This window comes from Salvia miltiorrhiza, chromosome 2 (genome assembly GCF_028751815.1).
Source record: "Salvia miltiorrhiza cultivar Shanhuang (shh) chromosome 2, IMPLAD_Smil_shh, whole genome shotgun sequence".
NCBI lineage: Eukaryota > Viridiplantae > Streptophyta > Magnoliopsida > Lamiales > Lamiaceae > Salvia > Salvia miltiorrhiza.
Window position 1 is genome coordinate 25,205,006 of NC_080388.1, and position 16,382 is coordinate 25,221,387.

General features: G+C 41.5%; 1 protein-coding gene across 1 annotated transcript; it reads right to left on the reverse strand.

Annotated features, from left to right (window-relative positions):
* Positions 1–9,977: 9,977 nt before the first annotated feature.
* LOC131008183 (uncharacterized) lies at positions 9,978–13,418 on the reverse strand. The gene is made up of 2 exons (XM_057935076.1): positions 11,051–13,418; positions 9,978–10,882 (listed from the first exon to the last, which is right to left on the reverse strand). The coding sequence occupies exons 1-2, from the start codon at positions 13,416–13,418 to the stop codon at positions 9,978–9,980; spliced, it is 3,273 nt and encodes a 1,090-aa protein (XP_057791059.1).
* Positions 13,419–16,382: the final 2,964 nt, after the last annotated feature.

Sequence of the window (16,382 nt, forward strand, 5' to 3'; positions counted from 1 at the left end):
AATACACCTATAGGCTATTTTTACAACAATCTACTGACCTCAATCAGAGGGATCTTAGTCAGAGATCAAAACGAAACTTTACACGCAAACAAGGACTCCTGTTTTACTGAAATCAGTTTTGACCAACAGGGTTGACGATTGATACTGAAAGCTCTTCAGTAATGAGTTATCAGTTAAGTTGCTGGAACTTAACTGATCCAAGTAAGGGCTTCAGTCGTGTTTGCTAAGATAGAGATGATATCACTCTTCCTTACTATCAGAGGATAGTTCAGTCAGATAGATATCATACGCAGCGAAAATTAAACTTTGTTTTGTAATAGCCTCGGTGGAGCAGATAGTTGGATTAAGCTTTCTCTTTTCAGTTATTCAGTGTTCAGTTTTATCATTAGAAATAGCACAAGTAAGAATGTAAAACTGAAAGCTGTAAATAACACAGAGACTTTTACGTGGTTCGGAAAAACCCTTTCCTACATCCACGGCTGGTTGATCAGACCAACAATCCACTCCGCAAGTGCTTCACTGGTGCACTGCAAACCGTACCCGTATGCTTGCCAGGTGCACACAACCGTAAACTGAAGAAAACTCTTCTTCAGCACCCACACACCTCGCGTAGGATTTCCCTGCTAAGCACACCTCGTGCTCAGACTTTTCACTCAGAGTTCAAAGTACCTTCCTGAACTCCGAACCACTCAAACACTCTTATGGGGGGGAGGTTAGAACGAGTGCCAACTATACTTACAAAGAACAAGTTCTTTGAATCAAGTTTGACCTTTGGCTTCTGGGTAAACAGATATATGCCTAGGGTCTAAGAGAATGTATGTAATCAGCAGTGACTGATTTTGGCTTTGGAATTCTCTTTTTCGATTCAAGCTTTGGGGCGGTTAAGCTTTAGGCTGAGTAGCAATTTCGGCAGAGCTTCAGCTTATGTCGTTGAATCGGTGAAGGTTGAAGTGATCCTCGAGCGCTATTTGTCGGAGAACTCTTGAATAGATCCGTTGGCGTAAATCGTCCTCAAGATTTCTTCCGTTGGAGAGCAATTCGAATTTGGGCTGAGGCTTCAATCTTCGAGATTCCTTGTCTGTGTGGAAACGGCTCTCTTTGATGGACAGGAGATGTGACATCTCTGAAAAGTAACCACCAGATAGGAATGACCTCTGCAGAGATAAGATATTCTGAGATCTCTGCATTTAATGCGACTGTACTTGTGCGTACGTGGCTTTCTCTGAACGTTGGAAGATCAGTCCTAGGAGGAATGTTCAACTGATACTTGACTTTAGTATCAGTCCTTTGCGCGCATTAAATAATCAGTCTTCAACTGATTCTTCAACTGGTAACTGCAGTCTTCAGTCTTCAGTCTTCGACACCGCAACTAAAGTAGAAACGAACTCTAACACTTGAGTTCAAAACGATTCTAGTCTATTACATATAAGTCCTATGAATTTTGGTATCATCAAAACAAGGGTTAGGATATTCCACAAGGTTCCCAACATGATTAATATGGAATGAGCATACAAAGTACACTCAGTGTGGGAACATGCAATCATTGTCCACGTTAATTAAATGGTAACACATATGATCATAACATTCATAACTGAAAGTCGCACGGTGGCATACCAAGGATCTTTACCATCCTGGACCAATTATGCTGGCCCCTGGCGACTATGATTGCAATCATAACTTTAACATGTATATCGCATTGTGGCATACTAAGGACGGTGAAGTCCTGGACTCATTGAGCGGGCCCCTAGCAATATAATTTAATTTACAACACATATGGCGCGCAAACACATAATATTAAAATGAACAAAGATTAACCACTGCATGTACTGAAATAAATCTCACATCTGAAATTTGAGCTTTAAAGTTTAACTTGAGCAATTCAAATCAAAGTCAATGTCTTAGTCGTGCCGCACCTTGCCCCATAAAATAGAACAATAATTTATAAATTACTAAATAAACTTATATATATATATAATATGTGAATATATAGCTGAAAACTTGCTGGAGATAATATATAAGGAAACTATCGGGACATATATATAGGGAGAAAAGTGAAAAGTTTGTAGCATAGGTAATATGAATCAATAGTCTAGTACATAGGCTTGCTTGCTCAACACTTCTTTTTCAATTATACATGAGACACGTGGGGAAGGAGTATCACTACATAAGACAACTATTCAAATTTACATATATATAAAATATTTGGTCTATCATATGTATATACATATATTTATATTATAAAGTTATTTATGCACATTAACTATATATACGTACGAGAGCTACATGTAATTTAATTTATATAACTTTTAAATTGAATCCACTTTTTGTTAGGAAATAATATATATATATATATATATATATATTACAAATTAAATAAATACATCAAATTGATCAAATACTTGAAATTAAAGTATGAAAATTCCCTTTAATAAAATTTAAAAGTCATTTTTCTATTTGGGGCACGATTTGACGAACCAAAAAGCTCGATAAATAAAATAATTTTGTAAACTTTATAGCTTGAAATTTAGATAAGTTTCAAATAAAAATTGTAAAGCAAATAAATGGTTTTGGGCTGTGACATAAGAATAAATCTAAAACATGAGATATTCAAATCCTATGATTGATATTTATATGGAGGGGCGGAAATTTCACATGAATTCGAATCCTAGAAGGGGCGAAAATTTCATCACATTAACTGAATATGTTTATTCAAGCATTATAAACATTTTATTCATATATTTATATCGGCTTAGGCAGCTCTACCCCCTAATAGCTCGCGGCTAAGGTAGCTTTTAAAGCTCGCGACTTAGGCAGCTTCTAAAGATTTGGTTGTTACAGCCATGTCAACAGACATCAACTTTCCTTAGATTTTGAATTTTTTATCCCTAAAAAATAAGATATGAGAGGTGACGGGGGTATACACCCCCTACTCCCCCTACGTGTCGTGCGCATACTTTAGAAGTCAAGCACGATTGTACCCAGTACTGTGAAGAACCTCGGCGATAATATAATATAGAAAACCTTCAATAATGTGTCGTAAAAGATCCGATAAATATATGATAGAAGATCCGATAAATAAATGATAGAGGATCCGATAAAAAGCTAGGTTGGAAAGAACTCCCATTACACCGAGAAGTCCGAACAAGGCTGGAAATTTTATTATGCCAATAGCTCCCGTTCACTTAGAATTCCCACGAATTCAGGGATGTCGTGTGTTCTCCCGCCCGCTAAAAAAATTCCCAGACCTGTGTAAGAGATTAGCACTCAAGGCTGTCGTCTCTTTCAGAGATCAACCTTTTAGACCTGCTATCATTTGGCAGCCGTGGTGACGTCATATCCGCAAGCTCAAAAACCTAAGTTCCTTACACTCAAACCATGGATTTAAGTCATGTCGTATTAAGATGAATAAACAAACAAGGTCAATGTTAGCCAGGGGAGGCAGCGCACAGGGCTGTCGAACCCGAGTCTAATGCTGAAACCGTTCTCGGGCAGGGTTGGAATCATTGTATTGAGAAGTCCTCGAACAAGGCTGAGAGTTTTACACGGTGGGTTACGAAATCAGCACAGGGCTGGAAATCCTCACCGAAAGGTCCCTCTGATAATAGACAAGGCTGGAAATCCTCCACTGGATGGTCTCTCGAATAGCAGACAGAGTTAGAAATTTTGATGTAATAAGAAATCTGACCCAGGGCTGTCCGGCCTCCCACGTGATTGGCTAGCCTTGATGGCCGAATAAGATGTAGGGCTATCGAGTGGTTGAAACCCTTATCAGCAAAGTTGATGTCCAGGGCTGTTCGTATCAACTCAGAATTTCCCTGAGTACGAACAGGGCTATTCGTGCCCCTCATGAAAGAAAACACAGTGCTGGCTGAAAACTCCTTTCCCCACCTACGGGTTCAACAAAACGAATACATGGCTGTTGCACCCCTTCCCGTCTCTATCCGTGTTTCCCTTTAGCACCAATGGTGCCTTCTCGTCTCCAGGGCTATTGAATTACATCACTAGAAATTGAAGTGTTCCTTCTAAGCCTACAACTTGACCACACGCATGTACTTTAGCATGTGTAAGCCTTACCCTCCGTAATGGTGCCTGTATTGGTGCAGCGGTGCCAGTGGCACAGCCATGACCCCGAGCAGCAGCTTCAAGATAGACATCTTGTTCCCATACTTACTGCCCTAGACCCGATCCCACACGCTTCTGACACGACCAAAATATATCACGTCATCTCTCATAAAAATTTGCAAATTAAGCACCAAGAAACAAAGCCCATCAACCATATAAAGTACATCTATGTTGGATCACATCGCAATTCTAAAACTCAGAAATAACATCGACATTTTCAGCCCTGACTCGAGTCTAAGCGGAGACACGAAGGTGTGTACTTCCATTCAACCAACCTGCAATATTAACAAGATAAATATTTGTCCCCTCAATATAGAGGTAGCAGCAAGTAGGAGCTGCCCTGTTCGACTTTTGGATCTACCCATCACGATTGAATGACGACCTCGCGTCTCTTCAAGATTTACTCAGATATATGTAGAGCTGGAAATCTCGTTGTACTACGAAACCCCGAGCATACAAAGAAACCCCGAGCAGGGCTCCTAGGGTTGTCACGTCCGCTTAAGAATTCTACAAGTAACCATAGGGCTATCCTCTTGACTTGAATCTTTCATTCCCATCTGAATCTCAACCCGAGCAGGGCTGAAAGTCCCCGCTGTGTTGAGAGTTCCCATACACAGCTATTGCGTATCCCCTTAGTTTGAAAATTCCCCTGAATAAGCGCAAGGTTGTCGCGTCCCATCCCCTCAATGAATCTCATAGAATTGAAGTGCTACCAAGCATAGACACATGGCCTCATAACCATCTTGATAACCCTAAATTCGTAAAACAACAATAAAGCAAACTTTAGTACAACAATCGACCATGGTTAATCTCAAAATCAACAAAAATAGTTCGGAAGTCAAAGCAAAATTAATCCAAAATTTTAGGATTTTCCCTAGTAAACACAGAGCTGTAAGTCTCGTTGTGAGGAGCAGGGCTGGAATGTGCCCCGAGAAGCCCCGAGCAGGGCTGTAAGTCTTCATCGTGCTGAGAAGTCCCACACAGGGTTATTACATACCACCCTCTCAAGAAACCCATGAATAACGCAGGGTTGTTCAGTGATTTATGCTTAATTGTTCTAATTTTAGGGGCTTGCATGTGCATATTTTAAGTTAAATCTTCTGGAAATTGGTGCGTTTTATGGTGTATTATATGCTTTGCAGGAGATTTAGGTTTTCGAGATGAAGAGTGCAAATTTTGGAGAGTTTGGGCTAAGAATTACGTTTTTGTGCATACTCTGGCATGTCAGAGAAGTGAAGCCCCGCATGCCAGAGCAGCGAAATGGGAAGCCAGAGAAATGCTCCAGAGCCAGAGCAGCGGAATCAATCCAGAGCAGCGGAACCAAGTCAGAGCAGAGAAATGTGCTCTGTCGCTGCAGAGCAGAGAAATCCGCAGAATGCCAGAGGAGCGGAGCCGACATCTCCAGAGCAGAGAAATCAAAAAGCCAGAGAAATGAAAAGCCAGAGGAACCGAATGCTAGAGCAGCGAAGTCAATCGCCAGAGAAACCGAGAGTCAGAGCAGACAAGTGCGCCAGAGCGGAAGCCGTTTCTCTGGCGAGAGCCGCGGATTCGGCCAGAATGGAGATGACTTGCAGCGCGCGTAACAGCTGGAAGTTGCCTTATCTTGCACGATTCTATTGCCTTTAGAATTCTACTTTGCATGGAAACTTCCATGGTGATCTAGAGGGATTTGAAGTCTATAAATAGGGCCATACTTTTCATTGTAAAATATCATACTTTGCCCTAGTTTTAGACGCCATCTTTGAGATTTGTTGGCATCCGAAGCTTAGGAATTTAATTGCTTTCATAGTGTCGATTTTTAATTAGGTTTCAATTTAGTTATGTTTAGCTTTTATTCTTGGATTGTGATTGCGTGACACAATTACACGTTCAAGACGTTTACGGTATTTCGTATTTAAATTAAATTTATTTCTGTTTAATCATGTTTATGCTTTTCGTTTATGTTTATGCTTTCGTTTTAATTATGCAATTTAAATTGTGCACTTTAGTTTCATGCCTAGATTAGTTGGTTTTTAATTTACAAGTATTTAATTTCATAAGTAGGTTTAATTTAAGTTATTTAAAATCTTGCCTAGGGTTTAATAGTTTAATTCGCCTAGTTTAATTTTAAGTTCGGTTTTTACTTAAGTTTTTAATTCAATCAATCTCTTTACTGCTTTCTTTACTGTTTTTCCTGCGATACAATTAGAAGCCCTTTAAGACTTTCCTTGAGATATGACACTGGGTCAACTTACCATCACTAGGATGTCCTTGTTCTATTGCAAGTCAAACTAGAGGTGTTCTAGGTTGAGTCATTCAGCTCAAGAATAAATACGAGGTTGGGAGTTTCCTAGAAGTCCCGAGCAGAGAAGTCCCGATCAGAGCTGGAATCTCCTTTGCACAGAATACCTAAGTAGGGCTGGAAGTCAGCCACTGCGCCGAGAAAAACCCGAGCAGGGCTGTTGGTCTGGCGCGGTGCGCATATTAAGCGTATGGTGCCCCAGGGCTGTCTCTAAGCTCTTCGGTTATGTGGGTGAGAGTAGTTCCCAGCGGTGCCCTTGAGGTAAATACAATAATGTTGACACTGCGCTGAGACCTACAATCCCAAAACCATTATGAGCAAATCCATGTGAATTACCCGACCTTCTAGTGTGATAGCATTTGCTTGCATATGCAGCAGATTATTTCGATTCTTGAAAATTTCCTGATTCAACATCCATTTTGGATTTCCTTTCGACCTTGTTGATGCCAAAGCCCCACCAAACCGAAGTTACCACATAATCGATGAGCTTGTTCCTTAATGTTCCCTTCTAACAGCTTGAGTTCATATACATGGCTGTCATTCGCCCCCCCCTTAGCTCAAGAATTCTCGTGCCTTCTTCTTAACTTAGAATCTCCGCTTCTAATCTAACTATCACCACCGTTGAATCAGAACCCCTAACATTGGCAATTAGGAGTTGAAACAAAAGAAAGATTAGAATCCCAAAATGATGCAAGCAATTATGGAAATGCATTCAAATTTAAAGAATTGAAAAATGGAGGTCGCGTTAAGAAGAAGAAAGCAGCGTTGACTGCGATGGCCACGAAGTGGTGCGATTTAGGGATGACCCTCGCCGTGAATCAGACTACGGTCATGGTAACAAACGGCAAATTGTTGATTCAATTTGAATGTTGTATCACTTCAAACCACAGAGTAGAAAACCAGCTCTGGTAGCCCTATATCCGCAGTGTAGTGTGCAGAAACATCCCATAAATAGTACCAAGACTTATGCCCAGCCCTGACCTGAATCCCCGTCAATTGCTCCCGACGCTGCTTCATAGCGGTGGCAAAGTCAGCTATGCCATTAGCTACTACTGAACTTTGACAATAGTGATGCGTACAGCCAATCCCTTATCAGTGTTGTTACATGAAGTTTGAAAGGCTTCCAGGGCTGTAAGAAATAAAGCACATAGTTTGTCGTGTTCCCCTCAACCTAAAATTCCCGCAAATAAAACGCACGGCTATCCCGTGCTCTTCTTAGCTTAAGAAGTCCCCTAAAAGCGTGGGGCTAGATACCCCATCTCCCAATCCACAGATTTTATGGAATGGCACAGGGTTGTTGTGCCCCTACCCCAACTCCCAAGTTCAGCTCCGTCTCGATAGTCATTGTTGGGGTACTTTAGTTTCCTGATCCCAATTCCCACACGTTAGAAATGTTGCACCATTGAGATGTCCATCTCCCTCCTTTGTCCATAACATACTACCTCCATTCCGCCTATCATCCTCGAACCCATAAAATCTCCAGCCCTCGTACTCCAGTAGGCCCAAATTAAGCTTGCTGGAGCGCACGACCCGTAAATGAAGAACCCGCTGCCTAATCTCTCGTACTACATTTCCTCTTGACACAGCTTCTTCGACCCTATTAGGAGACAGAGCATTTCCTCTGGCGTCAATCCGCAGCCCTGTGATTTCCTCACCCTGAAGATTAGCGCGCTGTCGAGCCTTAATTGCTGCTGCCAAGAACTGAGACTTGCTAGTGAATCCGATTAGCATTGCTGTCAAGTCAAAATACGTTTGGGTAAAGAATTTTTCTGAAATTTCCGGAAGCCGTTCTCTAGAAATATGTTTCATTGTACCAGACCAGACTTCCACACGTATAAACATGTAAGTGATAATCTTGGATCAGATTTGAGGGATTCGCTCTGAATCAACACGAAAATTTCTGAAAATCATCAGACACCATTGTTCATGGCTAACAAACCCCTTGGTCTCACCCCAAATCTCAAATGAGCTCGGCGGAAGTCACCGTGAAAAGAGATCCAGAAAGTCAAAACCCTTCCTTCAACCGCCTCTCCGGCTCAATCCCTCATTCTCTTCCAACTCTCTCATTCCTCTTCGCCATTAATTTAAGTCGAAACCAGCTCACCGGCCCCATCCCACAAACATTCGGACACTTCCCTAAAATCACAGGATTCCCAGCAAATAACTTGCAGAAACCCTCATTCAATATCTGCCGATCTGAAACTGACGACGAATGGTTGGATGACGGTAATGATGTCCAATTTATATATTTCACCTGGGATGGTGATAGATTTGGTTTTCTAGAAAGTTTTTGCTGGTGAATCCCCTTCCCCTTTCTTCATCTGCTCTAGATACAAATTTTCTTGGTGACTACTGGCCGGCGACAAGCGACGGCAGCGGCATGCCGTACGTTGCCCGAGTGGTGGAATTCCCTGTGACCGGCGATGGGGGCCTGGTCAGGCTACGAGTGATCTTGGGTTTCCCCTTCTTCTTCTTCTCCTGACAAAAATTACTATGAAAAGAAATCTGGAAAACTGATGCCCAATTTTTGAGATTCGAAGCAGCTGGATTTAGAGAGAGGGGTGATAGACGAAGGGCGGCGCCCTCAGCTGTGGTTTTGCCGGACCTAGGCCCTCAGCTGTGGTTTTGCCGGACCTAGGCCCCCAGCAACGGTCGACGCCGACCAGAAATTGAGCAAGAAGGAGGAGCCGCGTGCCTTGATTTCAGTATAGCCGTCTCCGATTTTGAAAGAGAGACGGGTTGAGTTTTTTTTTCTTTTTGTTTTTGTTGTGTTTTTTCTTTTTTGGTAGAGAGAAGAATCCCTTAGCATTTTTCCAGAAAACCCTACTTTCACTTGATTTTCCATGAACAGCTCTTCTAGAGAGCAAACGAATTATTAAATTAAATTTTATTAAAAAAGGAAACCTAAAACCCTTAGGAGCACAGAAGAGCAAGCTAAGGGCCGAGCCTCATTAAAACCTCAATAGAGGAAAAAGAGTACTCGTCTAGAATGAAGAACGAAAGAAAGCTGAGTTAGAATTATTTCAAAAGCTCCGGCCGAACCATTGCCCTTAAATAATTCCGGCTCCCCAACGTAAAACCATAACCAAAGGAAAGAAAAGGCTAAATCAAAGCAAAAATAAGAAACAAAAAAGCACACTAAATGTTTGATGTAAGGCGGAAGATAAGAACAAGTGTCTCCACAACCAAAAGACCCCACATGAACGCAACCAAGGCGAGTCTCAGCGTCGCCGCGAAACATCACACGACAATGCCTAGGACCACCCCAGCCATCCCAAAAGAGAGGAGATAGCACTCCTAAATTCAGCTCATCAATGACGGAAGCAACTGAATTCCAATCCCAAATAGCGCAGAACAGCATGAAGCTAGCAATCCGACGAGGCCCAGCCCACCGCACACCAGCACCGAGCACCCACTGTCGTTGTAAACCGGAACTACTAACTCCCCAAACCAAAACCGCATACCTCCGCAGCATGTTCGAGACACTAGAGCTCAAACCAACTAACAACACGTAAAGACCGCCAACTGTTCGATGAAAAGTTTGAGCAGCCAACCGAACAACCATACACGCCATTTACTTCACCATACGAACATGGCTACAGGAGTCCATATCCTTACGCACCGTAATAGAAATGTCACCAATTTCATGTGGCCACCACCCTTCCATACGATGTTGGTTTGCCATAATATCCGTTGCCGCATTGCCTTCACGAAAAATGTGCGTCACCTGAAGCCTGAAGGACGGCATACACTTGAGAATAGAATTCCAAACCGCTGCAAACCTCCATGGGACGTCCGACGAGTGTTTCTGCAGCAGATTAACCACATAAGTGGAGTCAGCCTCGATCCATAGATCATGCCAGCCACGAGCATGGGCTATTTGAATCGCGCTAATGACAGCGAGAAGCTCCGCTTCAAAAGCAAAACCAACGCCACCCTTGTAGTGAAAGCACCCACGAACCACGTTCCAACTGTCTCTGAAGACACCCCCCGCAGCAATAAGACCCGGTGCTCCAGCCGCCGATCCGTCAGTATTCACTTTCATCCAAGGCGGGGAAGGCGTCGACCAATAAACATTCACATACTCCGAAGGAGGAGAAGGTCTCGATCTAACACCAATATGACGAAGAATGAGGTAGTCTTTCCAGTTGTTATCCATATGACCAAGCTTCCGAAAATTATTATCCATGTCATAAAAAGCCACCTTAATCGTGTGAAGGATGCGGGAAGCCTCGAAGCGTTGATTATCATAAATGCATCTATTCCGTTGCATCCAAATGGCCCACAAGAGCGTGATGATCCCCGCTTTCCAGAAGCTTGTAGTAAGAGAGCTTAGCTTATAGTTCCAAGCTTCCGCCAGAAAATTGTAAATTCCAAGCGCATCCAACCCTTGTTGATATTGAAACCAATCCAAAAATGAGGTCCAGACAACTCTCACCCGGTTACAGCTCCAAAAAGGATGATCAAGAGTCTCAGCAGCTTCATAACAAATCGGACAAACATTAGGCATAATCATACCCTACCGAATAAGACGATCGTAAGTGGGCATTCGATTATGTAACATCCTCCAACAAACCAACGACCTTCTAACCGGGATATAATTTTCCCAAAGCCAAGTCCCCCAAGAGACACTGCGGAAACGGCTACAATGATTCTTAAAAGCCAGAGCTGCCGTAACATTTCCATGCAAAGAAGGCTTCCAGAAACAGACATCTTTCTCCTCCCCCAAAGGAAGCAACAAAATGTCACATACCACTTCTGGAAAAGTGTTAATGAAAGCCTGAGTGAAGTGCCACAAGCCATCATGGAAATAGTCCGCCACCGACTGTTGACAAAACGGGGCCATAAACGAAGGAATATTACATCTGCTAGCAAGGTTATAACCGAGCCAATCATCATGCCAGAAGGACGTAGACGAACCATCCCCGATATGGGTGTAAGTATTACCAATGAGATCATCAATTTCCTCTTTTAACCCCAGCCAGATCGAAGAAGGGGCAATCCACTTCTTCTTACGACAAAAATGATCAAGATAGCGATCACGAATCGTGTCAAAGCCAAAATCACGCCCCTGAATTAACGTCCACGCCATTTTCATCAGAAAACACTTATTAAGCAACTTGAAGGAACGAAGTCCAAGGCCACCTTCGTATTTCGGAGCACAAACCCGGGCCCAGCTAACCGGACAAGAGGCAATTTTTTTAATGTTTCCTGTCCAAAGGAAATTGCGACAACATGTATCCAGTTTAGTGAGCAGAGAACGAGGCCACTTATAGATCATCATCGAGTGCGTAAGAGAACTCTGAATCACCGATTGAATCAAGCAAAGCCTACCAGCCATCGAGAGATGGAGCCCCTTCCAACGTGCAAACTTATTCAGAATTTTGTCATGTATGGCACGGAGATGAGACGCACGCGCCCGCCCCTGAAAAATGGGTACACCAAGATAATTGAAGGGAATTCTACCAGGTTCAAACTTAAGGATGCCCTCAATCGATCTCTTAGTAGAAGACGGGACCTTGTCCGTAAAAAAAATATGAGATTTTTCTTGACTCACGATCTGAACCGAAATATTTCCATAAAAATCCAGAATTTTCCACAGAGTATGAGCATTGCTAATGGTAGCCTGGAAAAAGACAAGAATATCGTCAGCGTAAAAGAGATGAGTGGTGAAGCTCTTCCTCCTACTCCAAGGCATCGGCACCAGATGGTCGGAATTAACACAGTTGCTAAAAAGAATGCTCAACACGTCTTCAGCAATGCCGAACAAAATTGGCGAAAGGGGATCCCCTTGCCGAACACCACGAGAGCAGCCGAAGTAGCCATGAAGTTGGCCATTATATAAAATTGAGATTCTAGCTGAGTGGAGGATGACTTCAATCCAACGAATAAAAATGCTGTGAAAACCTGCTACCCTCAGAACGTTAAGCAGGAAACTCCAATTCAGGGTGCCAAACGCTTTCTTGATGTCAATTTTACATGCCATATTCTGACCTTTACCGGTGCGACGCATATAATTAAATCCCTCAGAACCCAAAATGATGCAGTCGTGGATGGAGCGACCACTTATAAAGCCAAATTGTTGAGGTGAAACAAAAGAAGGTGCCACCTGGTTCAAACGAGAAGCCAGCACCTTAGAGATAATCTTGAAGAGAAAATTGGATAAAACAATAGGCCTGAGGTCGGCAACCGAACGCACCACGTCCTTCTTCGGAATCAGAACAAGAGTATTCGAGTTACACCCTTGAGGCAAATAACTATGCCGAAAGAAAGCTTGAACCGCCTCCCAAATATCACTCTTGATGATTTGCCAGCAACTTTGACAAAATTTTCCAGAAAAACCGTCAGGGCCCGGAGAGCTATAAGAGTCCATAGTAAAAACCGCTGCAGTGATTTCCTCTTCATCCGGCAAGCGAACCAAAAGATTGTTTTGAAGGTCGGAAACAAAAGTGTCGATCACAGCTTCAACAGCAACAATATCTTCAAGACCTTGGTTATCGGCAGTGAACAAAGTGGAGAAAAAATTGACAATATGGTTGCCAATCTGAGTTTGATCAAACACCTGCTCTCCATTCACTTCGAGGTGAGAAATGATGTGAGGCTTTTTCCTGTATTTCAGCATGGCGTGGAAGAAATTAGTGTTCCTATCCCCATCCTTCAACCATGAAATACGACTCTTCTGCTGTAGAAGAGAGTTCTTACGGCAAAGGGCGGTATTAATCTTTGCTTGCGCAGCTAGTTCCTTGTCAAAAAGATACTCCGTATAGCCATCAGAGGCGATCTGCATTTGAATATCTAAAAGTTTCTGCTGCGTGTTCATGAGCATGGTATCCACATTACCAAAGGTGCTTTTGTTCCAGTTCCGGAGCTCATGCCTCAGCCTTTTAAGCTTCGCCATGACTTTGTAAATTGGACAAACAATATCCGTCTCCATCACCCAAGATCTTTCAACAGTCTGCAAGAAGTCAGGGTGAAGGGCCCACATATCAAGAAATCTAAAAAATTTATTCCCCATCGGAACATCGATGCCATCGGAACATCGATGCTACAATGAAGAATCAGCGGAGAGTGATCAGACGTATTTCTAGGTAGGATCTAGGAATAAATATTCTGCCAAAGCGCCGCAAACTCCTCAGAAAAAAGCGCCCTATCCAAAATGGATTCCACAAGACTAGGCATAAAAAGACAGCCCGACCACGTAAAGCGAAGGCCAATCGAGGGCGCCTCGATGAATCCACTAGCATCAATGAAATTAGAAAACTCCGCACAAGCAGTATTGTTAGGGAGGCAGTCACTACTTCTTTCATGAGCACCCTTGACAGCATTAAAATCCCCCAACATGATGGCATAACCCGTCAAATGAGTAAGAAGATCGATCTATAATTGACGCCTGTTCGTGTAATCGTTATCACCATGGACAACTGCCACTTTGAAGTTATGATTGGACCAAATGCAATCCATGATAACCACCTGGCCAGAAGAAAAAATGATATTCGTAACCATGGAAGGATGAGAAAAAACCCAAATATTAGAGAGCATGTTTGCACTAGAATTTTGAAAACAAGGCACAAGATTAAGACTTCGCCAAAAACGAGTGTTGGTTTTATGAAAAGCCGACTTGGGCTCAATAATCCCAACAATCACCGGAGCAAAAGTACGACAATGCTCCGTTAAAACTCGCTTGGATTCGTCCGAAATGCCCCGCACGTTCCAGACGAGAACATTCATCAATACGAGTGAGATGCCGTAGCCGGGTTTTCACCCGCTTCCACTTCCGCTGCCCAAGATTTGGCAGACACACTGTTCGTGATCCGATCACTTGAAGAACTCCCAGAAGTAATGACAAAAGCCCTAGGCTTATTTCCAGCCTCCCAAGCCTGGTACAACTTGTTTTTGATATACTCTTCCGACTGTTGATTTGGTTTCTAATCCACCGACTTACGAAGCCTGTTCTTAATGTTGTCCTCTCCGCGGTTCGTAGTTTTCTTGGTCGCGAAGTCCTTTGGAGGCCTACCGCGTTTCTTGACTTGAACCTCAGCACTTTGAACCACCTCTGCTATGCGCTGATCCGCGATGGAACTCTCCATCACTTTATCGTGAGTGTGTATAATATCAGTCGACTCCTTTTCAGGAATTTTTTACAAAAAAACTCGCATGAACAGATCAGGCGAAATTTTGGGGCCCGATTCCTTTTTATTTTGGAATACTTTGCAAAATTCAATACAAGTTGATAAGAAGACCAAAGTTTTGATTCCCACTAGAACTTCTCAATTTTCTTTTTCGAAATCTAAAAAAAAAATAGAAATATAACCCCCAAATCGAAAACATCAACGTCTTAGACTCGATTTTTTTCCCAAAAACGGCGCCAATTAATGTGTTCATAGATAATTCCGATAATTAAAAATAAACAAAAATAGTAAACGACACAAGATATACGTGATTGATCATAAATGATCCACATCCACGGAGATTGCCCGATTCTTCCACTATGTTTTGTGATAAGTTTACAATTACCACTGAAGAGCTATGAATGAAGCCCCCTTTATTCTATGTACAAGTGCCCTATTTATAAAGATAAGAATAAACCTAAGGTCTTTGGGTCCTTTAAACCCCTAAAGCCCATTGGCCCAAACCCCCCTAATACTGATCTATAGCCTGGAGTCGAGCTATCAGAGTTGGTGCACTCTAGAGCTGATGTATTCCTGAGCTGGTGTATGCCAAAGCTAGAAGGCGGAGCCGAGCTAAGCCAAGCAGAAAGTCAAATCAATCATGTACCAAATATCAGAAATAATCATAATAATAATAATAATAATAATAATTAGAAATATTCCCATCCTGATGTGCACAACGCTGATGTATATTTTACTCCTCACCAATCGCAACCCCATATATATATATATATATATATATATATATATATATATATATATATAAGGAGTGGATCATGTAGATCCAGTGATCCACCTCCTTATCATAGTATAATTGTATAAAGTCGTCTAGATATTCTCCCTTGCACACCAAATTCGACACCAATAACTATAAGTTTATTAAAATATATTGAAAATTTCATTGAGCATAAGTTAATTCCTTCTGATTTATTTCTACCAGAGAATTAAGAATATAATCAGATCGCAGATTTTTCTCTCTTTCCATACATATGGAAAATACAAAATATGGCTGATATTATTAATTATTAAATCACAAATCTGATTTGATCTAAACCATCTATTACAAGTTAATCAAAGGACTAGATTGATTCTAACTTCTAACTCTAAGGGAAGATTTTTCAATAGAAGTCCACCCTATATATATATATATATATATATATATATATATATATATATATATATAGGAAAAGGTTCAATAGAGAAAGGTAAATGTTGAAAGAAAGGAGAAACAATCTCATTCATTGATCATGATTCATCGTTCGGTCAATAATCAAGATTAAATCTTGTGTCCAGATTTTGATGAACATATCAATAATTGGGATGAACATGTCAATAATTTTTTTATGAACGAACATATTTGTTGAAAGACGTATTTTTTTAAAATCTCGCACTCCAGGATTCGAACCACAAACGTTCAATAAAATTATTTATATGTTCATAAAAAATTATTGACATGTTCAACGTTTCTAAATTTCGTAAAAAAAATAATTTCTCCATAGAACCTTACCCTATATATATATATATATAGGGGTGAGCTGAAATTAAAGTACCTTTTAGAATATAAAATTAGAACCATTTTCATCCCTTAGATCATCAAGATCTACGGTTTATTCATCACCTTGTTGGATGAATTCATAATCCCGAGTTCGAATCCCGTAGGTAGCAAAAATTTTATTTTTTGCAATTCATGCATTTACACAGCAATTTCATACGTATTCTACATAGAATTCATGCATTTTAGCTAGTACGTATTTTATATGTTAAGAAGTATTTGTACCATAGTCCTCCTTATATATAAGGAATTATTATTA